This window comes from Myxine glutinosa, chromosome 7 (genome assembly GCF_964187855.1).
Source record: "Myxine glutinosa chromosome 7, kmMyxGlut1.1, whole genome shotgun sequence".
Taxonomy (NCBI): domain Eukaryota; kingdom Metazoa; phylum Chordata; class Myxini; order Myxiniformes; family Myxinidae; genus Myxine; species Myxine glutinosa.
Window position 1 is genome coordinate 130,385,221 of NC_136267.1, and position 27,773 is coordinate 130,412,993.

Genomic DNA, 27,773 nt, shown 5'->3' on the forward strand with positions numbered 1-27,773 from the left:
ACGGAAAGACCACCAACCTGCCTGCGGTGAGTGAGTGAAAGGCCCTTGGAGTTAGCTTCATCGCGGGAGATTCCAATGATTCTGAACGCTTTGGTTTCAACAGCGTGAAGATGAGCTAGGTGTGAGGCAGGAGCACCAGACCAGAGGGGAGAGCATTATTCCATAGAGCTGCGGATGAAAGCCTTGTAAGTGGTGAGGAACTCAGGTGTACCAAGGAAGGACTTCGCACGACGGAGGATGCCCAGTCGGCGACTGGCTTTGCAGGCCAGATTTGAAATGTGGTTTTCCGAGGAAAGATCATGGCAGATAGTGAGACCCAAAAGCTTGAGTGACAGAACTTCTTGGAGAGGATTATTCAGAAAGTGGATGGGAGGCTTGTCCAGTCGGTCTTTTTTGAGAGACATCGTAAGAGTGTGAGGCCAGCCCGCCCCAGCAAGTTCAGCCCGAGAGCAGACCACATGATGCTGAAATAAGTCTCGAAGAACAATGTGCTCGTGCACTCTCGAACTTCTGGAACAATGTGCTCCTGACAGATGAATCAAAGGTAGAGCTATTTGGCCACAGTACCAGAAGACATGTTTGGCGAAAACCAAAGACAGCATTTGAACACAAGAACCTGATACCAACTGTAAAGCATGGTGGTGGAAATATTATGGTTTGGGGCAGCTTTGCTGCATCAGGGCCTGGGCAGCTCACCATCATAGAATCCACGATGAATTCTTCATTGTACCAGAGGGTGCTTGAGGATAATGTGAGGCCATCTGTCGGAAAGTTTAAGCTCAACCAAAGGTGGACCTTGCAACATGACAATGGCCCTAAACATACCAGTAAATCCACCAAGGAATGGCTGAAAAGAAAGAAATGGAGGGTTCTGGAATAGCCAAGTCAAAGCCCAGATCGAAATCCCATCGAGATGTTGTGAGGGGATTTGAAACGAGCTGTGCATGCAAGAAACCCCTCAAACATTGCACAGCTGAAAGAATTCTGCATGGAGGAGTGGGCAAAAATTTATCCCAGTCGATGTCAGAGACTGGTAGACAGTTATAAGAAACGCCTACTTGAGGTTGTTTCTGCCAAAGTGGGCAATACCACCTATTAGAGCCAAGGGTGTACTTACTTTTTCCACATGCGAAATTTGCATTTATGTTTATTTAAATTATACAATGGACTACAAAATGTAAATGTTTCATGATATTTGTTACATTATATCACCTTTATCTATCAATATTGTTGCAATGAAGATCAAATAGCTGTATGTTGAAATATGTTGAAAAAGTCAAAACTTTACATGGGGTGTACTTACTTTTTCACGTGACTGTATATCATCATGAAACTGCTCAAATATAAATCCATCGTTAATTGCCAACAAATCATCAATGAACCTGAAGATGTTTTCTGCATCTGTGTGCAGTTGTTAATTTATTCCTGCACATGTTCTGGACCCAATCAAACTCGTACATGTGCAGAAACAAATTTGCAATGAAATGGGCTGTATCTGAACCCATGGGTATGCCCACTGTCTGCTGGAGTACCTTGGGATCTGAACCCATGGGTATGCCCACTGTCTGCTGGAGTATCTTGGGATCTGAACCCATGGGTATGCCCACTGTCTCCTGGAGTATCTTGGGATTTTAACCCATGGGTATGTCCACTGTCTGCTGGAGTATCTTGTTGCCAAATGTAAAGAAACTGTTGTGTAGTAGAAATCGAATACTTTCTTTGTTTACTTTTTGAAAAACTGCATGAATATTGATTAATCCATTACAGACCAGTGTGCTCTGTTTTGATATACATTAATGTATACTTTATTACCTCCTGCAAATGCTTTATCTATTGCTCTGTCCAATGCGGTTACGAGCTTGTCATGTGGAATGTTTGTGTACAATGTGGAAAAATCAAAGGTTGAAAGACATTTTGCTTTATTCTTGTTATTAATGTTGTGGACACTGTCGATTACCGGTTTGGAATTGTCAATGATCCAGAATTTCTTAATACCAGAATAAAACTTCACTTTTTCATGGTAGGTTTTTAGGCATTTATAGATTAGTTTCATTGCCGCTGTTATACCACCCGACAAAGGTTTCAAACAACATTCTCTACTTGCGATGATGAACCTCATCTTACAAGGGTGTTTGTGCATTTTTGGGATCCAGTAAATGAATGGTAATTTATGGTGTTTATCCGGAACTCGCAGTCTTCTCACCGGAGTGATTTGTATGGTGTTGTATCAATTCTGTCTTGTTATCGTTACTTATTTTGTAGGTCTTTGAAATTCTCGTGTCGAGGCTCAATTCTTCCAAAAGTGTTTGAATGTAGAATGTTTTACATACAAATGCAATATTATTATTTGCTTTATCAATTGGAACAATAACATATTGTGTTTGAAGCTGCCTTAAGCAATCACGTGTCTCTGGATTGTTTAAAATTGCCTTCGGATTATTGATTCGAACTTTTCTTTTCAAATCAACAACTCTCCTTTTCACATGTTTCTCAACCTCCTCCAAGCATGAAGCCATTTGTGTGTTTGGTACTTTATGTTTATCAATTTGTTCTTTCATCCATTCGCCCAGTCCCATCATTGTAAGTTCCATTGCTTTATTCCAGTTAATCCTCTTATTTTCTCTATAATTTGGTCCTTTTGTAAGTAATGCACGTAATCTTTTATCTTTCACTATTCTGAGATCACCTGTGATGACGTGTTTACGATGTGGATCTTTAAATGCGGAATGTTCACAATTACAATGATGTGTGTTATTTAACCATTCCTCTACATCTATACATTGTACAGTGTCCTTGTAGTTGAAGATCTTTCCCCGAATTGAATTTCCCAAAGTGTACACAACTCTTGGTCGCTCTCTCTGTTGTATTGTTTCTGGAAGTTTACTCCACACTTCCTTATGTTGAAGTATTTTCTCGATATTTATCATTTCCACCCCTTTGTTATCAAACATAATTTTGATGATATCATTCTCTTTTCTACGATTCACTTTTTTAGGTTTGTCTTTGTACATTTTATGATCCATCATGTCCAGAATTGCTTCCATGTGTTGGATTGGAAGTTCCTCTTGATCGTCCTCTTCCATTAATCTGTTCACGATTTGCCAAACTTCTTTCAGTTTTTTTTTTTTTAAGGTATTGATCTTAATTCTGCTGCTGTTAAGTAATGTGTAGATATTTGATTTGTTAAGATCTAACCATTCATTCACAATTTGTTGTGGTGTGTCTATAATTGGACATTTACGTCCATAGTTATGTACTCTGTGTCTCTGAGAGTCTCGTGGTAAGGTGTTAAAAACAGAGGCGATGATGTTTTGTCCATTTTGCTGTGTATATGTGTCATTAATTCTTTCATTTAATCTACAAGGGAAAGCAGTTCTTAATTCTTTAATCCAGAAAAGTTCTCTATGCTTACGTAATTGTGTGATTGTTTTATCTTCCATCCCATTCTTTTTACGGCCATTTCCGCTTATCTTTTCTATAACCTGAACACTGAAGCTCGCATTTTTACAATATCCAGAAGTAAAATGATGGGTAAGTAGTGGACAACCAGTAGTTCTATCTGGGTTTTTCATGCCGCTCCTGTGTGCATTCATTCCTACATTACATCTCTGCATTGTTTCACCAACATATTGCATCGCACATTTGCTACAGGTCAATAGGTAAACTATATTTGAGGTTTTACATGTAATTAATTCTTTTGTTTCTTTTAACTTGTGTTACGTGCTCCTCCCCAAACCCCGGTCACAGTGTACCTCCGAGCCCCGAGAGGAGTCACGGCAGAAAGATGTGTTATTCTGTGTGTCAAAGATCAATGGTGAAACCACACCAATTGTTACCAACAAACAAGTATTGTATTAAGGTCACACAAGAATAACAGTACAATAACAATATTAATCAATTGTACAACCAATATATCATTCCTATGATGGTACCATCAGTTTCGTACAATATAACTCACTGTGCTCCAAGTGAGCGAAAATAACATTCCCAATATCTCTGTCCCAGCTTTAAGCCAAAGTCGATCCATGCTCCAGTGATCGTCAGAACGATGTTGTATCGAGACCAGAATCCCGCTCGGTTGACAGTCACACTGCCAAAGATGGGCAAAGGTGTCCTCAAGAGGCGACTGGGAAATCACACCTTCGGGTATGGATGTTCAATGGCTCCCCACACGGCGAACCGCAAATTCCCACTCAAAATCCACATTACACATGCAAACCAAGCTAACGGCTGGATGCGTTGAAATGGTTGGAGAGAGGTGAAAAACCTGGAGCGATGCGAAATCAGGCGTGAGGCAAAATGGCCAACGGTCCATTCTCGAGACGTAACAGCACTCCAATGATTCTCTTCGGAATCAACCACAAAACCTGTCACGCAGGTTTATCTGTCACAGCGATAACAACTCTGTCGCAGGAATCCCTTTCCCAGGAAACCCAAAGCTCACTCATGACCCCGTTCGCCAGTGTTTGCTTAAAACCTCAATGCAGCTCGGCTCCTTCTCCGACCTCACTTGCTCCGCCTCCTTTTCCTCTTCTTCTTCTTTGTCGTCCTCCGGTTCCCGATCTGGTTTCCGGTTTCTTTTAAAACACTAAACTTTTTTACCTTTCGAAAACAGTTATCTCTATTTCACCTAAACGATAACAATAATAGTACATGCAACCAAAAATGTTTACAGTGGATGAGAACCACAACAACGGAAGTGACGAATCCGTAACACTTTTAAGATCTAGCCGTTACTGTACAATTCATCATATTGTTTGTGGTAAATATAAGACAAGTTTTGCAATTGCAAATCCCACATTTACGCACTTTGACTTCGGACAAGTGTTCCCCATTGGCTAACCCAGAATGGCCACCTCTTACAGCCTGGATATCTGAGTTAACTACAGCATTACCTTGTCGAGGAACACAAATCCTCTGAGGATGGTTAGTCCCCAGGGAGGCTAGTTCAGCTGGGGGCTGCCCTGCTTCACCTTCCATTTTGTTTAATTTCATTGCTTTCATACTTTGAAATGTAGTTTAACAAACACATTAAAATATCATATAAATGTAGTGTTACGGATTCGTCACTTCCGTCGTTGTGGTTTTCATCTACTGTAAGCATTTTTGGTTCCATGTACTATTATTGTTATCGTTTAAGTGAAATGGAGATAACTGTTTTCAAAAGGTGAAAAATTAGTGTTTTAAAAGAAACCGGAAACCGGATCGGGGGAAACCGGAAGAAGAAGAGGAGGAAGCGATAAGCGGAGCAAGAGAGGTCGGGAAGAAAAAGCCGAGCTGCTTTGAGGTCTCGAGGAGACGCTGGCGAACGTGGGTCACGAGCGAACTTTGGTTTTCCCGGGAAAGGGATTCCTGCGACAGAGTTGCGATCGCGGTGACAGATAAACCTACGTGACAGGTTTTGTAGTTGATTCCGAAGAGAATCATTGTTGGAGAGCAGGTACGCCTCCGTTACGGGCCTGCCCGCCTTTTCACCTCGCTCCAGCCGTTTCACCGCACCCAGCCGTTAGCCTGGTTTGCATGTGTAACGTGGATTTCGAGTGGGAATTTGCGATCCTCCATTTGGGAGCCGTTGAATGTTCATACCCGAAGGTGTGATTTTCCAGTCGCCTTTTGGATGCACCTTTGCGCCTCTTTGGCAGCGGTGACTGTCAGTCGACCTGGATTCTGGTCTCGATACGACCTTTTCCTTGCGATCACCGGAGTGTGGATCGACTTTGGCTTGGTGCCGGGACAGAGACTTTGGGGAATGTTCTTTTCGCTCACTTGGAGCACAGTGAGTTATTGAGTAAGAAACTGATGGTACCATCATAGGAATGATATAATATTTGTTGTACAATTGATTAATATTGTACTTGTGCTGTTATTCTTGTGTGACATTAATACAATACTTGTTTTTTGGTAACAATTGGTTGGTGTGGTTTCACCATTGGTCATTGACACACAGAAAAACACATCTTTCTGCCGTGACTCCTTTCGGGGCTCGGAGGCACACCGTGACCGGGGTTTGGGGAGGAGCACGTAACAGAAATTGGGGCCTCGTCCGGGATAGAATTCCCTAACATTCCCAAAATTCCCAAATTTGGAATTTTCTAACATTCCCAAATTTTTCCAAAAAATTTGAAATTTTTGTGTGAAGGTTAACAGGTGCGAACTAATAGTCACCATGGTGTTTGATGCAGAAAAGTTTGCGACGTCCCCTAATGAGGCGCAGCTCCAGGCGTTAAAAATATCGGAACTTATGATATTGGCCAAATATTGTAACTTGGAGGTCGAGTTAGTATGAAGAAAGCAGAGATTCAGACATTGGTGGTAGAATCTCTATTGGGCCAAGGAACATGGGAAGAGGTAGCCTTGGATTGGTTACCAGAGGAAAAAGGAAATGTGGAGCTCCGGAAAATGGAGATGCAATTGCAGAGCCAGGAAAGGTTAAACGAGTTGGAATGGAAAGCGGAAAAGGAAAGAGCCGAGGAAAGAGCAGAGGAAAAGAAAGCAGAAAAAGAACTCGAGGAGAGAAGAGCCGAGGAAAGAGCAGAGGAAAGGAAAGCAGAAAAGGAACTCGAGGAGAGAAGAGCCGAGGAAAGAGTAGAGGAAAGGAGAGCTGAAAAGGAAAGAACAGAACGGGAACGAGAACTCGAGGAAAGAAGAGCAGAGGAAAGAGCTGAGGAAAGGAGAGCCGAAAGGGAGTTAAAGGAACGGGACATGGATTATCAGAGGGAACTTAAACTCAAGGAGCTGGAATTACTGGGGGAACGGACAGAAGTAGTATCCATGCCGGCTAGTTCGACAACCAGTCAGAACTCTTGGGATGTTGGTAGGCATGTGCGGCTGGTTCCACCCTTCAATGAAAAGGAGGTAGCCAAGTTTTTTTTACACTTTGAGAAGGTGGCTCAAATGTTAAAATGGCCTGTGGGGTCCTGGACTATATTAGTACAAAGTGTTCTGGGGGGTAAAGCTCACAATATCTATTCGGCTTTACCGATTGACCAATGTGCAGATTATGAGATCGTGAAGAAAGCCATTCTCAAAGCCTATGAATTGGTCCCTGAAGCTTACCGGCAAAAATTCAGGAATGCCAGGAAAAGGGAGAGTGAGACCCATGTGGAGTTTGCCAGAATTAAGGAAACTATGTTTGATAGGTGGTGTGACTCGAAGGAGACTGGGAAAGACTTCAACCTTTTACGACAATTGATCTTGGTGGAGGAATTCAAACAGTGTGTCCATGTGGACATTAAAGTACATCTGGATGAAAAAAAGGTACCGGAGTTGTATGAAGCAGCAAAGTGGCAGATGACTATGCCTTGCCACACAGGATGGGGTTCCACAAACCTAACTTCCCGCCTAGAGTAAGCCAGGGGAGTTACGGCAAATCAGGTTCGGAGAACAAATTTTCATGGAGGCGGCCTAGAGAGGACTATGGGGAAAAATCTGATACCGCGACTTTTAGGGATCAGAAGACTGCAGTTCCAAGACATACCTATCTTCCGGGGGGCCCGAGGCAGACCACGAGTTTTTCCTCCGGGCCGACTTGCGCTTTTTGCAAGAAACCTGGGCATTTAATGTCCCAATGTTACGCCCTGAAAAGCAAAAATCAGGAGCGGAGTCAGACTAGTGCAACTCCGAATGCGTTGGCCAATGCGAGAAATCGTCCTTGGAGGACATTGCCTTGTGAAGGTTCCCATGCCAAAGTTACGGCATCACAGAACGACCTTGTCCAAGAGGGTTACAAACCTTTTCTTTCCGAGGGGTTTGTGTCACTGGATGGGGACTTAACAAACCAGAGACCTGTTAGGGTATTGAGGGACACAGGAGCACATCAATCTTTGATGCTTGAGGGCATTTTGCCATTGTCGGAGAAGACAGAAACTGGTGTTAGTGTTCTTTTACAGGGGGTTGGTGGCTATGTTAAAGCTCCTCTTCATGTCATCCATTTAAAGTCTGATTTGGTATCAGGACCGGTCACTGTGGGGTTACAAGCCACTCTTCCTGTAGAGGGAATCTCTTTTATTATCGGGAATGATTTGGCCGGGGGTCGAGTTTCTGGTAATCCGATGTTGGTTGAAAAGCCCAGTAGGGAAAATAACACAGCACAGTTAGAGAAGGAGATTCCGGGTATCTTTCCATCCTGTGCCGTGACTTGTGCTATGGGTAGGAAGTGCTCTGAAGAGAAGGAGAAGGAAGGTGATGTGGATTTGGGTTCCTCAGAGGTATTGGAGGAAAATTCTGGAAGAGATAATAGGAAAGAGAGTGACATCAAGGAACCTAAGGAAAAGGTGGCATCTGGACCAAAAGAGGAAATGGAGTGTCCGTCGGAGACATCTGGGAACGAGGCTGAACAAACGGTGCTGGTCCGAAAGAGACTTGTTGAAGAATAACACAGAGATTCAGAGCTCCGGAGTTTGATTGATAAAGCCGTTACAGAGGAAGAGGTTATGAAGATACCTGTTGGTTACTTCATGAAAGGGGAAATACTCATGAGAAAATGGAGACCACCGGAGGTGCCAGCAAATGATGAGTGGAAAGTTCATTACCAAATTGTGGTGCCACCACCGTACCGGAAGGAGATATTGAGTTTGGCGCATGAGACACCTTTGGCCGGGCACCTTGGAGTGAACAAGACATGTGACTGAATATTGGTACATTTTTTCTGGCCAGGATTGCGACGTGATGTGGCGGAGTTCTGTAAATCTTGCCATTCTTGCCAGCTGGTGGGAAAACCTAATCAGAAAGTCCCATCTGCACCTTTAAAACCAATTCCAGCTTTTGAAGAGCCATTCAGCCATGTCATTATTGACTGTGTAGGCCCTTTACCTAAAACTAAGGCTGGACATCAGTATTTGCTGACCATCATGTGCGCTTCCACAAGCTTCCCAGAAGCAGTGCCTCTTAGAAAAAATACTGCGGCAGTTATTGCGAAGGCCTTGATTAAATTTTTCACTTTGGTTGGCCTACCGAAGGTCATCCAGTCTGATCAGGGTTCCAATTTCATGTCAACGCTTTTTCAGCAAGTGGTACACTTGTTGGGAGTGGAGCAAGTAAGATCAATAACTTACCATCCCGAGAGCCAAGGGGCCTTGGAAAGGTTTCACCAGACATTGAAGAATATGATCAGAACGTATTGTTTTGAATGTGACAAGGATTGGGATGAGGGAATACCCTTATTGTTGTTTGCTACGAGGGAATCTGTTCAGGAGTCATTGGGTTTCAGTCCTTTTGAACTTGTGTTTGGACACGCAGTTCGAGGACCATTGAAATTGGTGAAAGAACAGTGGCTACAGGAGGAGTCGCAGTCAACAGTGGTAGAGTATGTGTCAACGGTTAGGCACAGATTGGCAAAGGCTTGTGAAGTTGCGAGAGGAAACTTGAAAGTGACACAGGATAAAATGAAAGTGAGACATGACAAGAAATCTCAGATAAGAAATTTCAGTCCTGAGGACCGAGTGTTAGTGTTGCTTCCTGTTCCAGGTCAGCCACTACAGGCTAGGTATTTTGGTCCCTATGCAATCGAAAGGAGGGTTAATGAAACAGATTACGTGGTGACAACTCCTGACCGACGGAAAAAGCGGCAGCTGTGTCATGTCAACCGACAGAAGAAATATTATGAGAGGAAGCCTGTGGAAAAAATTGTTCCTGTATCACCTGTCGTACCTGTAGTTGGGGTGCAAGAGAATCCAGAGTTAAAACTCTTCACTGATCACAACCCCTTAACCTTCATTCAAAAATGAAAAATAAAAATCAGAGGTTGATGAGATGGAGTTTGGCTTTGCAGGAGTTCAACTTGGAAATTGAGCATGTAAAGGGCAGGGACAATGTCGTTGCTGATGCTTTATCCAGAGTGAACTAACTTTGAAAATTCCTGTAGGGTGTTTGGAAGTTTTGTTGCTTTCTTCAGGGGAATATTAATTATTGTTGCTCATGTGAATTGATCATTTGGGTGTGAGTTTTACTTTTGTTTGTTAAAAAGGGTTTTTGCATGAAAAGAAAGTTTTCACTTTGTTTAAACTTTCTTTCTTGAGGGTGGGGAGTGTTACAGATTCGTCACTTCTGTCGTTGTGGTTTTCATCCACTGTAAGCATTTTTGGTTCCATGTACTATTATTGTTATCGTTTAAGTGAAATGGAGATAACTGTTTTCAAAAGGTGAAAAATTAGTGTTTTAAAAGAAACCGGAAACCGGATCGGGGGAAACCGGAATAAGAAGAGGAGGAAGCGAAAAGCGGAGCAAGAGAGGTCGGGAAGAAAAAGCCGAGCTGCTTTGAGGTCTCGAGGAGACGCTGTCGAACGTGGGTCACGAGCGAACTTTGGTTTTCCCGGGAAAGGGATTCCTGCGACAGAGTTGTGATCGCGGTGACAGATAAACCTGTGTGACGGGTTTTGCGGTTGATTCCTAAGAGAATTGTTGGAGAGCAGGTACGCCTCCATTATGGGCCCACCTGCCATTTTGCCTCGCTCCTGCCATTTCGCATCGCTCCAGCATTTTCACCTCGCTCCAGCCATTTCACCGCACCCAGCCGTTAGCCTGGTTTGCATGTGTAACATGGATTTCGAGTGGGAATTTACGGTCGTCCGTTTGGGAGCCGTTGAACGTTCATACCCGAAGGTGTGATTTCCCAGTCGCCATTTGTGTGCACCTTTGCGCCTCTTTGGCAACGTTGACTGTCAGCCGACCTGGATTATGGTCTCGATACGACCTTTTCCTTGCGATCACCGGAGCGTGGATCGACTTTGGCTTGGTGCCGGGACAGAGACTTTGGGGAATGTTCTTTTTGCTCACTTGGAGCACAGTGAGTTATTGAGTAAGAAACTGATGGTACCATCATAGGAATGATATAATATTTGTTGTACAATTGATTAATATTGTACTTGAGCTGTTATTCTTGTGTGACATTAATACAATACTTGTTTTTGGTAACAATTGGTTGGTGTGGTTTCACCATTGGTCATTGACACACAGAACAACACATCTTTCTGCCGTGACACCTTTCGGGGCTTGGAGGTACACCGTGACCGGGGTTTTCATGAAACATTTACATTTTGTAGTCCATTGTATAATTTAAATAAACATAAATGCAAATTTCACATGTGGAAAAAGTAAGTACACCCCTACATTTATCACTACTTCAAATACCTAAAATTAGAATCAGGTGCACCAGCTCAGGTGCAAATGATTAGAACATCGTTAGAGAGGATCTTGGAGGAACCTGTCTTATTTAAACCTCAGACATTTAGTTTGGTTTGCTCTTTGTTGTTGAAGTGTGCGGCATCACCATGCCTAGATCAAAAGAGCTCTCTGAGGCCTTCAGAAAGAAGGTTATAGATGCCTACGAGTCTGGGAAGGGATTTAAAAAGATCTCCAAATAATTTGAAATCAATCATTCGACTGTCCGGAAGATCATCTACAAGTGGAGAAGATTCCAAACAACTGCCAACTTGTTCAGGTCAGGCCACCCCAGCAAGTTCAGCCCGAGAGCAGACGGCAAGATGCTGAAAGAAGTCTCTAAGAACCCCAGAATGTCATCATGGGACCTACAGGTAGCTCTTGCCTCTGTTGATGTCAACGTGCACGAGTCTACCATTAGAAAGAGGTGGCACAAATTTGATCTGCATGGGAGGTGTGCCAGGAGGAAACCTTTGCTGTCCAGAAAGAACATCAGGGCAAGACTAAAGTTGGCCAATGAACACCTACGCAAAGACCAGCATTTCTGGGACAATATGCTCTGGACAGATGAGTCAAAGGTCGAGCTATTTGGCTACAGTACCAGAAGACATGTTTGGCGAAAACCAAAGACAGCATTTGACCACAAGAACCTGATACCAACTGTAAAGCATGGTGGTGGAAATATTATGGTTTGGGGCAGCTTTGCTGCATCAGGGCCTGGGCAGCTCACCATAATAGAATCCACTATGAATTCTTCATTGTACCAGAGGGTGCTTGAGGATAATGTGAGGCCATCTGTCAGAAAGTTGAAGCTCAACCGAAGGTGGACCTTGCAACATGACAATGACCCTAAACATACCAGTAAATCCACCAAGGAATGGCTGAAAAGAAAGAAATGGAGGGTTCTGGAATGGCCAAGTCAAAGGCCGGATCTAAATCCCATCGAGATGTTGTGGGGGGATTTGAAACGAGCTGTGCATGCAATTGTGCATGCTGTGCAACATTTATTTGTTGAATAAATTATTGCAAAGTCAATTTTTGATTGTTTTTTGTTCAATTAGATCACCTTTATCTCTTGATACTGTTTAAATGAAGATCAAATATTGATATGTCCACATATGTTAAAAAGATTTTAAAAAATATTTCATGGGGTGTACTTACTTTTTCACGTGACTGTATATAAGAAACAGTATCGTGGATTTTCCACCAAATGATGACAAATTATCGACATGAATTCATTGAAAATGGCACACATACACACCCACACCCACACACATACAAACACACACCCACATATGCACACAAACACACACACACACACACACACACACACACACACACACACACATATATGCACACAAACACACGCTTATACACACACACACACACACACACACACGCTTATACACACACACACACACACACACACACACACACACACGCTTATACACACACACACACACACACACGCGTATACACACACACACACACACACACACACACACACACACACACACACACACACACACACACACACACACACACACACACAACCAGGATGGACAGCAACGAGATTCGTTTCATCGTTTAAAAATGAACACTAGGTGGGCAGGGATATTCCAATCAGAATCATTCATGTACAGAACGGTCTTCCTGGCAAGGTGGTGGCAGCAGAAACAGTAGATATAGGTTTGAACTATACAATACAATTGTATATCTACCTAAACACAATGAGGATGTCGGCAGAAACCGTAGGTAAAGTGTTGACCTGCGCACGTGGGATTGATTAGATGTCGAGATTTCAGATTCTTTTCGGAGTGCATGGTCTTGCCAAGTGTGAAGATGTCATCAGATAAATTCAACGAATAATATTTTGCTGTGCTTCGTCAACTGTGCAATGGTGCCTGAGAACCGTCTCAAATCGTCATGACAGGTAACTTGAGACAAGGGAAGAAAAGTTTGAATTGATCACATACAGAGCCCCTTTGACTATGGGTAAGTTCGCTGGCGTCCCTCCTTCTCTCACAGTCGCGCACGGCTAAGCTCAGGATCGACATGTATCGTTGGCTCGCTCGGCCCCTCTTCTCATCAGTGAGTCACAACGCCGTACCTGCACCTGCTGTACATGTGGCAAGTCGTGTGTTGAGGAAGAGCAACGCGGCTTTCTTTAATCTTTGTACATCCTGCTATTGCGCAGGAATTCGTACTTGTTTCGTGTACCGCCAACCCCTTCGTTAATTTATTGGTTTATTTGAGTTGTGTTCGTGCACTTCTTGTTTATTCCGAGCACGTTTTCATGGACTCTTTGTCGTTCCTGTCTTTTCGTGCGGTGTATGTGCAACAAAATAATTTGCCTTTTGACGATAATTTAATTTTGCTTTTTTATGAAATTATGCGATTTTATGGACTGTTTCTTTACTAAACAATTATGCTGTTGTTGAATTACGCGCTTATGCCTTATTCAAAGATATACCCGTGGGCACCGTTCGTCGATTGGATCACATTTTCACTCGTGTTCACGACCTTGTTCAGTTGTTGCATACCTGCCTGCTGTAGTCCTTGATCATTAACTTGCGGTTCACCGTTCACCAAGCCCAGATGTGATCTGAGTCGGACCGGGGCGAGGCATATATGTTCGTTATTATTATTGCCAAATTATACTAATATTATTATTGTTGCTAATATTATGAGTATTAATAAATGCTTTGTTTCAATGTTATTATTGTTTTTATTATTTATTTGGTAATTAGAATGCCTTGCTGTGGAACTGGAAGGACCTATTAAGCTGCTATATACACCTTAAGATGGTGTGCGTTTAAAACATGGGAATTCTTCCGGATTATTTTTAGTTAATTAGCCCAATCCACTCGGGAGATAATTACAATCATTTCGGTGTATCACATTCTACATCAGCTCCAGTTGAACTCCACAAGATAAACACGACACACACACGTGCAACTCATCCATTTATTGTAGATTTTCAGAGATTGATTTATAATGACAGCGTCTTCAAAATCAACCGAAACACTAACTCGGAGTGTTGATGCTGGTACCGTTTATCTCATTCACACCGCAAATTACAAAAAACATTAATTTATTTATTTATTTAAAATTATATTTGTTTATTTATATATATTTATTTTTTATATATGTATATATATATATTTTTATTTTTTATTTATTTATTTTATTTATTTATTTATTTATTTGTTTATTTATTTATTTATATATATATATATATATATATATATATATATATATATATATATAGATATAGATATAGATATATTATATATTATATATATATAATTTGTTTTTCTTTCCTTTTAAATTTCGGAAAACAAGTTGAACGGGTGGGTTGAAATGATACTAGTGGAATATGTTGAGCATGGTACAGTGGGTGTTAAAATCCAGATGCAATGTAAATATACATAAGGAACCCACCAGCTCAGACGTCTATAAGAACGATGCTTTCCAAGAATTAGCTTCGACCTTAACTTTTGTGCGCACGACATATACCAATTGATGGATTAAGCAATTGATGGATGAAGCAATTGATGGATGTTGATGAATCTTCCCCCTCTATTTTCTGCACCATGTTGGAGGTAATGAGCTAAAGGGTTTGCTGCATTCGCTTCAGCTTCGATGGGATGAGCGAAGCTTGCTGATGCAACTATCTTTTCAGTTGCACAACACTGGGAATGATCTCAATATGCTGTACAAAGTTTGCCCTTGCCCTGCGGGAATTGATGTGCGTTACCTTGGCTGTGCGTTACCTTGGCTGTGCGTTACCTTGGCTCCATGCTTTAAAGTCAACAGGGTGCTTCATCTTTAATTGCACGTTGTCTTGTGGTCTCAGCCTTTTGAAGGTGCACTCTCTGCATCTGATTCGATATGAATGTATTCATTATTGTCTGGAGGTATTAAGTTGCACAAACTTTGATTCAGTTGACTAGAATGAACTGTCTAGTAGCAATGTGGCCATCTTTTGTATCTTTTTATTGTCGTTGAAATTGACTACCCGTAGTTGTGTCAAGTGGTCAAATGCTATTGCAATAGTGGGGCGGCTTAGCCCAAATATTCAAAAGAATTGTGCATTTTGTGATACAAGCACCAAATTTGGCACAAATGTACATTAATATGTTGCGAACATTTTCAGATATTGGACCACTTGAAATTCCGTAATTTTTTTTTTCAAATTTTTTCAAATTTCGTAATTTCAAATTTTTCGGGTGACACCGTCACAATTTCGGTCTTCGAGGCCGGCCGATAGGCAAAGTGTGACCGGAAGGGACGAGGTTCTCCTGACCACGTGGCCCTCGATCTGGGAAGCGAGAGGCGTTCCATTAGTGGACGCGCCCCTCACGCCCGACTTTTGGGCGGCCCCGGCAGGCCGTTTGTTTTGACGTTCCGTGACAGGCCCCGCACCCCCACCTCCGGGCCGACCGGAAGCTTGTGCTGAGTACATCATACCTGAACAACTCAGTGAGGCAGAACACAGCAGTGCACACCAGGGTGACCCCTTCAGTGCATAAACCAATTAACCTGTCCACTGCAGGGCATATAGAAATGAAGTTATTTTCTGCATATAATAATAATATAAGTTCAGTTCTATATAACAATTTCTGTTATCACCACTACCACTACAACTACCACTACTACAAGCTTTGTCTGGAATTTTGTGGACTAACAGACAAACAGACATACAGACAAGCTGGGATCAAAACATTACCTCCTTCCACCATTGAGTGTAGAGGTAAACATCATGGAAATTATATCATGCCCTAGATTTAATTCATGCTTACCCGTGTATTTGCTTCACTGGTTCACAAGGTCTTTTGCATACATGTAATTCAGACTCTCGTCTTCATTGCTGACCACACAATGTTCGCAACATATTAATGTACATTTGTGCCAAATTTGGTGCTTGTATCACAAAATGCACAACAGGTTTGCTATGCTGCTACGGAATTCTAGTCTTGGGTGTGACTTGTCTCCAGGCACATCTCAGACATGCACCGAACTGTTTTCCAATTATTTATTTTTTTAAATACAGAATCGAGGCTCGTGTAAGAGCTCGCACATTGAACATGAAAACATGCACAGACACAAAATATGCATTGAAGGGAGCGGGAGGCGGGGGGGAAAGCACACAAGCACAAGAACAGTAGAGAACATGGACGTCGGTCGATCTGTGGAGGGGGAGGAGGGAGAGGTACACTGTGTAAAGCAAATGATGAACACTTCTAAGAATTTCAGGAAAGAAGTTGGGGATTGAAAGAGGTGGATTTGGGGTGTTTTAACGGGGTGTTTTAACGGGGTGTTTTAAAGTTTGTGCTGGTACTTATTGTTTCATTTTATAGTCTCACCTTTTTGGCAGACATCTTGGATGCAAATCAAAGGCTCAACATGTCACGAACATGAAAGTTTGTGACAACCTAGCTTCAGTGAAAGGTGAAACCATACTCGTATCATCTCTAGAAAACTGTACACACACTGCCAGTAGTTTCAGATAACTTGGCGGCCGTTTCGTTTTTGGCCCTTAAAAGGTTAACCGTTGCAGACACAAACTTGCATGCGGCAGAAATTGATTCAGCACCCCCCAAAACCATACGATGTGACCATTTACCAACTTTTCCTCAAATTTGCCTTCAGGTCCTAAAATAATGGGAACTTTCAAAATCTGGATTAGCCCAATAACACACACACACACACACACACACACACACACACACACACACACACACACACACACACACACACACACACACACACACACACACACACACACACACACACACACACTTTCTTTTCGCAATAGATGCACTGCCGCTTTTAGGGTTAGGTTTCTGTGCATGCGCACCAAGCATTCTGGGGCCGATTACATCATTTCAAAAGTCTCGTATTACAAAGGGGTGCATCGCACTCTTTGCATTAGCATTAGACACATGAATCAAGAATATTGATATCAGGAGAAACTTATTAAAGATCAGATACATTTCATATGGAACACAAAACGGAATGGTCTAAGTTGGAAGAAGGATGTAATAATTCTTGCTTATCTCCGCCACCGAAGATGGACGGAAGTTATGTTTTCACCCCTGTCTCTGTCTGTCTGTCTGTCAATAGGATATCTCAAAAGGTTGTGGATGGATTCGGCCAAAACCTGGTGGACTAGTTGGGTGTGTGAAAAGGAAGAATTGATTCAATTTTTGTGAAGATCAAAATCTGGATCTGAGAATTTTTAAGTGATTCTTCACCATGTGTGATTTGGTTAAAAGCGATATACAGTATAACATGATATCTCAAAGTTTTGGACGGATTTGGGCGAAACTCGGTGGTCACGTTGGGTGTGTGACGAAGACCCACAGATTCGATTTTGATGAAGATCAGAATCCGGACACGAATTTTGTTTTTATTTATATAAAGTGATTCGGCACCATTGAGAGATGGGGCCAAAAACTATATGATATTCTCGAAAAACAATATGACAAAAACACATGATACTTCATAAAGTTGTGGATGACTTGACAAAACTGTATGGATGAGTTTGTTATTTGACAAGAACAAGCCGATTAGATTTTGGTTCAGGTCTGGATCCAGAACCGACCTATCTGTGGTATACAAAACGTAAACTGTTCAGCCTGGCAGAGGTATGCTCTCTACCGAGTGCCGTTGCAGTTGGAAAATATAAGAATTGTATTTGCATTTTTGTTTTGGAAGTGATGCATTGTAATTGGGAGTTTTGAGCCCAACTCAGTAACAACAACTAGAATGCTGTTAAACCTGCCAGCTTGCAAACATGTCTTCTGTTAAAATGTGAAAGCAATTACCATGGTTTATCTTCAAAGATTTCGAAATGGATCAGCATGTTGTGATGCACAAATCACAACATGAAAGTACCTTACCAATGTATCCTAAACTAAGGTTCATAGATGCTACTTTTTATGAATGTTGCACTCTGCCCTTATTGCTGCACACATGTACAAAATGAACCAGTGTTTTCGATTAACGTGTTTTTTTACATTGCACAGATATAAAGGGGCAGAAAGAACTACACTTATTGACAGTGGCTTTTCTTTGCTTTATTCCAAAAAGGAAGTCTAGTTGTTTGTTTTGAAATGCTTAAAATGTAAGGTACACGTTAACAAAAAGAGGCAAAATGGAGTCATCAGTACTAGCAACGGTACCCGCCCTACGGGTGGGGCTTCGATTGCGAGGCCCAAATGTTAAAATATCAGAAATATCAGGCTTTTTTATTTTTATTTTAAACGATTCATATAAACATCCGTTAAATCATATCACACGCAAATCATCAAAATCTAAACAGTATTTGTAGAATTTCAATAAAAGCCACATCACTGTTCATATCGATAAATATTATTCCATCGTGTTTCAAATCGTGATATCAACTGTACGCTTTTCTTTAAGGAAAAAAAAATGGAATGATTTTGTAACTCTTCTTCAGCTTAGAACTTCAGGATAGACGACATTGCTGATAAAAGTTCCTTTTCTCTCTTTGAAGTTCTTGGCAAACATTTTTATATTGTCGCTGCTGCCAAAGCGACTCATGGTGACATAAGGCTGTCCATGGCTGAAGAAATCTGTCTTTAGGTAGATGCCTACCTTTTCTAATGTCTGACCAAGAGCCTTGTTACTGGTCATTGCAAAGCAGAGTCGGACAGGGAATTGTTTTCGCTGCATCTGGAAGGGGAACAGGTTTTCGGATGGAATGATTGGAATCCTCGGTATGAAGATCTTGTTTCCAGCATGAGGCCCAGTAGCTAGTGTCGCATCAATGAGATTCGGCATCAGGTTGTCCACGATGTAACGACTCACATTGCAGTGGCCATTTTTAGGGTCAAAGTTTCGCAGCAGCATGATCGAAGCTCCCTTCTTGAGGCAGAGTTTGTGAGGAGGCATTCCTGATGTGCATATCGAGTTAAGGTGTTGCTTTCTTGCATCCAGAACCATGGTGATGTTGTTGTCTGCTTCCATCAACTCGAGGGCAGATTTCAGAGACTGGATGTAGGGATTGTTCTGACGCAGCCAGTCTTGGAGAGTCTTCAATGAATGAATAAATGAATGTCAATATTACCGTTGAGCTGTTCATTAAATCGCAGTCCGTTTTCCAGTTCATCACTGTCATGGAACCTTATTTGAGCGAACGTTGGATGCGATTGATCACTTTCTGGCTGGAGTGGTCCAATGCCATGGTAGACTTTACCTTGAAGCTTCACCATGGGGCTGAATCCTGGCATGAAGTGCTACTTGATTCCAATCGATGCCATGGTCAAGGCATTGTTGAACTGGCGTATCTTCTCAATAAACTCCTTTCAGTCGAACAGAACTTTGAAATATTCAGGGTAGGTCTCGAGCAGATTGATTGCAATTTTTCCCTTCTCACAGCAAAATCCAGGTTGTTCGTCATTCCAGCAGTGGGCCTTGCAGAAGGGGCACTTACGTCCTGTATCATACAGACTTGGCAGCTTGTGACCTTACTGCTTTGCTGGATAGTCAGCTTCTTCAAAGTGCTGGACATCAAACACTGCTCCAATCCTCCTCTTTTGCATTAGAGCCACTTTAAGCTGGACTTTCCTAGCGCTCTGGTGTGCAGCTGTGTCACGTCCTTGTTCACCATATCTGTATTCCTCGGACAGCCTCTGAGACTGGTGTGCAGCTGTGTCACGTCCTTGGTCACCAGATCTGTATTCCTTGGACTGCCTCTGAGACTGGTGTGCAGCTGTGTCATGTCCTTGTTCACCAGATCTGTATTCCTCGGACTGCCTCTGAGACTGGTGTGCAGCTGTGTCACGTCCTTGTTCACCAGATCTGTATTCCTCGGACTGCCTCTGAGACTGGTGTGCAGCTGTGTCACGTCCTTGTTCACCATATCTGTATTCCTCGGACTGCCTCTGAGACTGGTGTGCAGCTGTGTCATGTCCTTGTTCACCAGATCTGTATTCCTCGGACTGCCTCTGAGACTGGTGTGCAGCTGTGTCATGTCCTTGTTCACCAGATCTGTATTCCTCGGACTGCCTCCGAGACTGGTGTGCAGCCATGTTACGTACTTGTTCCTGCTTCCGATAGTCCTTGTCTAGCCTAGCCTTCCTTCTTGCAACAGCTTCCTTGGACGTTTTCGTTAATGAAGATTTCCGTTTGGGAGGCATTTCACCTGTTTATCTGAAACGGTACCCGCCCAGAAACATGTACCAGAGAAAAGAAATCGTTTTGTCAATGGCCTCTCCAATATAAATATTCGATGTGTTCACGGTTTGAATTACGCTGAGGTAATGTGAAGGCGTTTATCAACGTAATTTCGTAATGTTTTTCGTTATTTTCGTAATCGTTTAATGAACGTTTAATGTTTGATGAACGTTTAATGAACATAAGAATAATGTTTAATGGTCATTGAATGAATAAATAAATGAATGAATGTAATGAATAATGCCATGGCGTCGCGTTGGCAGCAGCGACAATATAAAAATGTTTGCCATGTACTTCAAAGAGGGAAAAGGACCTTTTAGAGAGAAAAGGAACTTTTATCAGCAATGTCGTCTATCCTGAAGTTCTAAGCTGAAGAAGAGGTGCAAAATCATTCCATTTTTTTTTTCCTAAATAATTTTCCTAATGAAAAGCGTACAGCTGATGTCACGATTTGAAACACGATGGAATAATATTTACCGATATGAACACTGATGTGGTTTTTTTAATTAAAATTCCAAAAAATACTGTTTAGATTTTGATGATTTGCGTGTGATATGATTTAACGGATGTTTATAGAAATCGTTTAAATAATCATTTGCACCTCCCAATTGAAGCCCCACCCTTAGGGCGGGTACCGTTGCGAGCGGGCGGGCGGGTACACGATCCATGGACTCCCCAACATTCGCTGTGTTCACGGTTTTAATTACGCTGAGGTAATGTAAAACACGTATGATGCATTATGCCTATTTTACTGCAGGGGTTCCAGAAATACTTACAAAAAATCGTTACGATCGGTGCAGTCGCACGTTTATGTGTGAAGATTGTGCGCCGAATCTGTAACACGGAAGCGGCCGCTACACCTGTTTCTCAGTCGCTTTGCACATGCTGACGTGTTTCTTTGGTTTTTGGTTTTTGTTTTCGGAGCCGCACGTTTATATAGGAAGAGTTCATCAGGAGTCGATCTACTCTCTCCTTGTACGTAGAATTTCAACAAAAGCCACATCACTGTTAATATCGGTAAATATTATTCCATCGTGTTTGGAAAAACTGGAAAATTGAAAAAGGAATATACGATATAGCCTATTTTACCCAAGCGGTCCCATGAATACCCACCCAAAATATCGTTGCGATATTTTGCCGTTTCCGTTTGCCGTTTTTGCGGTACCTTTGAAGGGACAGACGGACATTTGGTGAAATATAGTAACATTTCACTTGGAATGCACCCCAACCAAGCGAGTTCTACATGTTCTTCGTAATGCCAAACAACGTATCACATGATACTTGGTGTGAGATTTTTAACATTGTCAATAAGGTGGTACGTTCTCCCACAAGGTGGTATTACAGATAACGACCCAACATGTACACATGCAATGGGATTTGTAAACGTTTACCTGCACATTAATACAAACCTAAAACAGTTGTGTTATAGCTTTTGTCATCCTTGGTGAGACAAAACGTCTAAAACTAGAACAGTACGCAGTCAAGCGAATACCTCCTCCAGGCTGAACAGTTTGTTTTCTCTCCCACGGATAGACTGGATCTGGATTCAGACATGAACCAAAATCGAATCGGCTTGTTATTGTCACCTAACCAACTCGTCCACCAGGTTTTGGTATAATTCTTCCACAACCTCTTGAAATATCATGCTATACACTATATCGTTGATGGCCCTATCTTTCCATGTTGAAGAATATATATATATATTTTATCATATCCAGATCCGGATTTGGATCTTCATCGAAATTGAATCGATTCTTCTGTCACACCCAACCTTTTTACCAAGTTTCGTCTGAATCCGTCTTGAGATATCGTGCTCTAAGTAGTTTTTGGCCCTATCTCTCAATGGTGAAGAATCACTTAAAAAATTATAGTATCCAGATCCGGAGCCGGAATTTTCACCAAAACCGAATCATTTCGTCCTTGTCTCACACCGAATCTGCCCACCAAGTTCTGTCCGAATCCATCCACAACCTTTGGAGATATCCAGTTCACAGACAGACAAACAGACAGATGTGAAACATAAATATAACCTCTGCCCACCTTTGGTGGTGGGGGTAATTCAATTTGTGTTGTTGACAACAGATCACTACAACCTCAACAAACTATCTTCACAATACGTATTAACGAAAAAGAAATCCCAGTCGGTGTGTAAGCACAAGACCCGATTGAAGTCTGAAGGCCAATTATGTAGTTTTATTTGGGGTAAATTAATTTTTTTATCCAAACATAGCCCTCGACCTCTGGATTAAAGAGGAGGCCATATGAAAGAGTACCGTAGGCCTTGAAAATTTTAGCTTGCACTGGTTCCTGCAGAGTCCGAATGCATAAATGAACAAACACATACACAGGCAAACTTTCTTCTTTATGTATAAGACTGTCAGTATATTTATTACTTAGAAAATTTCTTCCAATTGGTAGCTGTTTTGATTTATTTTTATTTTTTTTTAGTACAAATTTTTTCAAGTAGTTATTTATGCTCAAGATTTAGATTATAAATTGGAGCCTGGTGTTGGCTTAGCAGTTAGGGTGCCAGCTTTGGATCCTAGGATCCTGGGTTTGAATGCCGGTCGATCGCTGAATTAATGCCAGGGGGGTTGACTCAGCCTGTGGTCCTTCCAAGGTCGGAAAATTGAGTACCAGTTCACTGGTAATTCCCTGTGTGTCGCAAGAGGCGACTAACAGGGTTGGCGGCAGAAAGGGCATCCGGTCATAAAACATTGCCTCAAAAAGGCGACCACGGTGCCAAAAGAAAAGGCCAACCCCTGCTCTGCATGGAAAAATGGCCTCTAAAGGTGGTTCTTTCTTCTATTTAGATTATAAATTACTTTGTCTTTCAAACCAGTCCATCTAAGTTCACTTGTCCCCAAAATTTCAGTTCTTAACCTCTCCATTCCTCTCAATCTCTTGCTTTATTAGTCCCCATTGGACTTAGTCTGAAACGGGCACTTATGGATTGGGTGTCGTCTGTCTGTCTGTCCGTCTGTACGTGTGTGCATCCACAACCATATCTCGGAGGATTTAGTTACTTGGTACAAAGACAATACATACAGGTTTACATATGCACATAATTTTGTTTCGTGATGCGATCAAAGATTACTGACTGGCGGCCATTTTGTTAAACCAATGGGTCTATGACATTTTATGTTTTTCTTCTTGTTACCTTTAACTTTCCCTGATTCATTGACCTTGCAGTCCATGTCCATAATTTGTGAATGTTTGAGAAGCTGAGTTCGACTTTCTTTTTTGGTGACCTCAGTGACTGGGTTTCCTTGTGGGTTTGATCCATTCCCATCATAATGGCTAGTCCTACTCATCAAAACACTTTGCTCTTCCCCAGTAGCCATTTGGTTGCTTTCAAACCTGGGGGGGCTAATCATCCAGCACCATAGCTTTATCTCTTAGATTTCTGAACATTATTATTTTCTTGGCATGCACAGTTAAGTGGTTTGCCATTACCTTCTTTCATGCAGTGTCTATACTAGATGGGTGATCCGAGCCATTGTTCTCCATAAGAGAATTATCTGCCTAGCATCAAGGCCATGCAGTCATGACTGGCAATATGTATCAGCTGCCTGCATGTCCATCTACCACAAGCTGCTCCCATGGCTCCATGTAACACTAATGGGGTAGTAAACCTTGCTCAAGGGTGGCCCATGGGTTAACAAATACAAATGCCATCTCCTTTAAGAAGGATTTCTGCCTTTACTCTGTTAAAACCTAAGGCTTTGGTCTGAAAACCTGAATCTCAAGGCAGCGTCGGATTTGGATTCAGGGTTTCCTTCTCCTACATGAGCTGCCGACCAAGGCTCATGAGCTCCATCTGCCCAAAGCAACCAATTGTTGTGAAACTTGGCAGACATGATCGAGTACCCCTGGGGAATATATGTTAACAACGACGTCATAGAAGTGATAGGGACCCCGGCATCACTGCTCACAGCGTTAATATTGTTTTGTTGTAATATTAATATTGTGCTATTTATCATTTGTGTTGTTATTACTCTTGTTATTGGAAGCGGCCTTGGAAAAAGGCCACGATTAGCTGTCTTACCATGGATATGCACCTTAACACAGATTTTTCCCAAGGCGAAAAACTCCATTGGGGAAGAGGACAAAGGAAGTCGCCACAACCTCCATCATTGTGACCCTTAGTCCTCTTGTCAAGTTTGGTTGAGATTGGATAAGTAACGACCGATTGTATCGTGAACAGACAGACCCCAAATTGCGTATTTCAGTATGATGGTGATGATTTGGTCTTCTAAAATATTTTAGTGTATGTTTAAGATGATTTATGACCTCTCTTTTCAAAATGATTTGACTATGCAGTCTTTTTATTGGATAAAGTTGTTTTTAGAATTAATTGAATAACTAGTTATGAGTGTAAAATGGGGGACAAGAGGTCAAGTGGTATTATCAGGGTTGAAAGATCAGCTTTTTGAAGGTCAAAATGTCAAGTGATCCAGAGCTCTCATTCACAGACTAATAGTATTGAACTAGTCACTTCGCTGATGGTAGTTGATCAACATAACTTTACAGTCTAGTAATACAATTTATTGACAGTCCACATTTGCAACAACAAAAAACGTATTCCAGAAATATTTTGTTTGCTGTTAATAACCCAGTTGTCTGTTCAAAAGATAAATGTGTTGCATCTTTTTTAAAATTTAATTTTTCTGAACATTGGAATCTTACTATAATTCACCAAATGTCCATCCGTCTGTCTGTCGTTCGAAGGTACCGCAAAAACGGCTGAACCGATCGCAACTGTATTTTGGGTGGGTAATCCTAGGACCCCCTGGAGTAAAATAGGGTATATTGTTTTTCCAAGTTTTCCAAGTTTTCCAAGTTTTCCAATTTTCCAGTTTTTCCAAACACGATGGAATAATATTTACCGATATGAACAGTGATGTGGCTTTTGTTGAAATTCTACAAATATTGTTTAGATTCTGATGAGAATTACGAACCTGCAGCGAATCTGGAAGTGGACAGATGACGGCAATGCGCGGGTTTGATAATATCCCAATACAACCTTCATTCAATCGTAATGTTAAATCGTTAAACGTTAATCATGTTAATCGTTTTGTTAAAGTATCAATTGATGATTGGAATTGAGTGAATACAATTACGATTTTGAATTCGTAATTGTGTTCACTCAACCGTACGGAACTTCACATCAGGATTTAAATATATGTTTATGTCACGAATGTTGTCAAAAGTTTATTTTTTATATTAGTTATTTAATTTGTGATTGGAGTTATGCTGTTTGGAATGAAAAAAGAGATATCGAGTTCAAGTGAATGATGGAATGCCTTGACGGTTTCTACTTTCTAAACGTGAATTAGCGGATCACCATATGCAGAATCGCCATTGACTGGCAATGGAACACACGTACCTGTTTGTTTGCGAACGGGTACGTTTTTCATGGAAGTCCTTCACAAACTTGAGCTGTCCATGACTGACGTGCGACTGAAGGTGCCACATTGCCACAGTAATGTGAAATTTATTGGTTTCATGCTTTAGCATTCGCCGGTTCTGCATTGTCTGTTTGCCTCTGGCCTCCCACCCGTGCGTAGCACAGGTACCTCGCTAGTATATAAAAAATTCATGAAATGATGCTAACGTCATCGAATTTGTTTGGAAAATGTTTGCGCATTGCACAAGTGTATTCTCATAACAAATGAACATCACTCCAATGATTGAGTGATGTTCACTTGTCGTAAGTACCCGGAAGAATTGCCACAAGGTATGGCCAGCTTTATATGAGACACAGATAGTGGACAAATTTATGGAAACACCTGGGTAAATGAGGGACACCAAGTATATTGAAAGCTGTGGCTTCCACGTAGGTGTGGCCTGTGCGTTAATTAAACAAATAACATCCCAGTATACTCAGGGTTATGTATAAATATGCTGCACACGCCTGGTTGCCGATAATTATGGAGAGCATGCACATTGGTGGCGTTTGGCAGGAGCTACAGTGACAAAGACAGCTCGCTTTGCTGATGGTTCACGAGCAACGGTGTCTAAGGTGATGTCAGCATGGAACTCCGAGGGTAAGACATCATCAGTAAAGGGCAACATTGGGCAGAAGCATGACAATGCCCCCATCCACAGAGCATGTCTGGTCAGATAATGGCTTTATGAGCATGACACCGATGTTATTAATATTGTTGCGGTTTTTGGAAACCGCTAAGAAGTAATGGCAACCACCATACAGGTCCCTTAGAATAGTTATTTCATAGCAGAGCATTCTCTTAGTCCCCTCCCCTTATATGGGTTAGTATGTCGTTATACGTTGGGGAGGGGAAAGACATGCCCTCTACTCATAAGGGGAGAATTTGCCAGGTAATGCACACAGGCTCAAAAGGCACACCGTCCAAGCACCAGGTAAAAGTCCCTTCGAGAGGGCTTGTGGGGGTAGAGTGACACTCCATCAATCAGCAGCCCGAAAAACCTTCTAAAACGGCCCCACCCTTGCCAGGGCATGACAAAAAGGCCTTGAACACATGATTTTCGCTCTCTTGGCTGGACCCTCTTCTCCTTAGGTGCCTGGTTGCCGAATATATATATTGTTACGGATCTGGGACGACGGCGCTCCCCTTGCCAAGGGGGGTTAACCCCTTGTCCTCTATACTGGCCGTCGCCGATTCTGAGGGTATGACGTCATGCCCGGTCAGCGCTGGGTAGGGAATTAGGCCTATCCGTCCTATGACCTAAGTACCAGCGCCTTCCGGGACGCAAGGAAACACCCCCGCCTGTGCCGCAGTGTAATTTGATTGGTTGCGCCGAGTGAGCGAACTGCGGCGCGGGCCGTTAAACAATGACTAACCCGATTGCGGAGCTTTGGCCGAAATCGCACCACAGGAACTCAATTGGGAAATCACTAAAGCGATCGGATGTGAATGAAAACCAAAGTGAAGGAGGAACAGGTATTTATTAATTATTCACACAAAACCCGAAGAAGAAGAAGAACGAAGAAATGTAATTTACAGGGAAATGGAAGGAGCAGAAGGACACAGAGCAATTCCTTAAACAAGCTTAACTTATACCCAGAATATATATCCAGAATATTATTATACCCAGAATACACAAAGGACAGACGACGGGCAGACTCACGAATGGGGAATGAAGGCAGGAACGAATGGCTGGAAGGAGAGGAAGGGTTCAGGTCCGGGCAGAACGGCAGGCTGGAGGCGAACGGCCGCCGACTCCCCCGCAATCTGGTTCACGCAGCAGGTTTTGCGCGCCGCAGCGCATCAGGGCTTCATGTTGCTGGGGCTGTTGAAACAGCATCTCTCTCAGCAGAACCGCAAGCTCACCTCTCCGCAGAATCTCTCCACGTCCAAGCACCTCCCTCCACGTATCTCTTAGTGCATGCTCCTTTGCTCATCTCTCTCTTACGCATCTCCTGG

At 42.2% G+C, this 27,773-nt stretch overlaps 1 protein-coding gene across 2 annotated transcripts in view; it reads left to right on the plus strand.

The window, feature by feature from the left end:
• Nucleotides 1–13,133: 13,133 nt before the first annotated feature.
• SHMT2 (serine hydroxymethyltransferase 2) overlaps nt 13,134–27,773 on the plus strand; it is a 112,987-nt gene continuing 98,347 nt past the window's right edge. Inside the window, exon 1 of one of the 2 annotated variants that reach the window (XM_068123234.2) lies at nt 13,134–13,248. In XM_068123234.2, the coding sequence (XP_067979335.1) occupies nt 13,213–13,248 (36 nt within the window). In that variant the 5' untranslated portion in view covers nt 13,134–13,212. Of the gene's footprint in view, nt 13,288–27,773 lie in introns of both variants that reach the window. The other variant, XM_068123233.2, reaches the window with a different exon arrangement.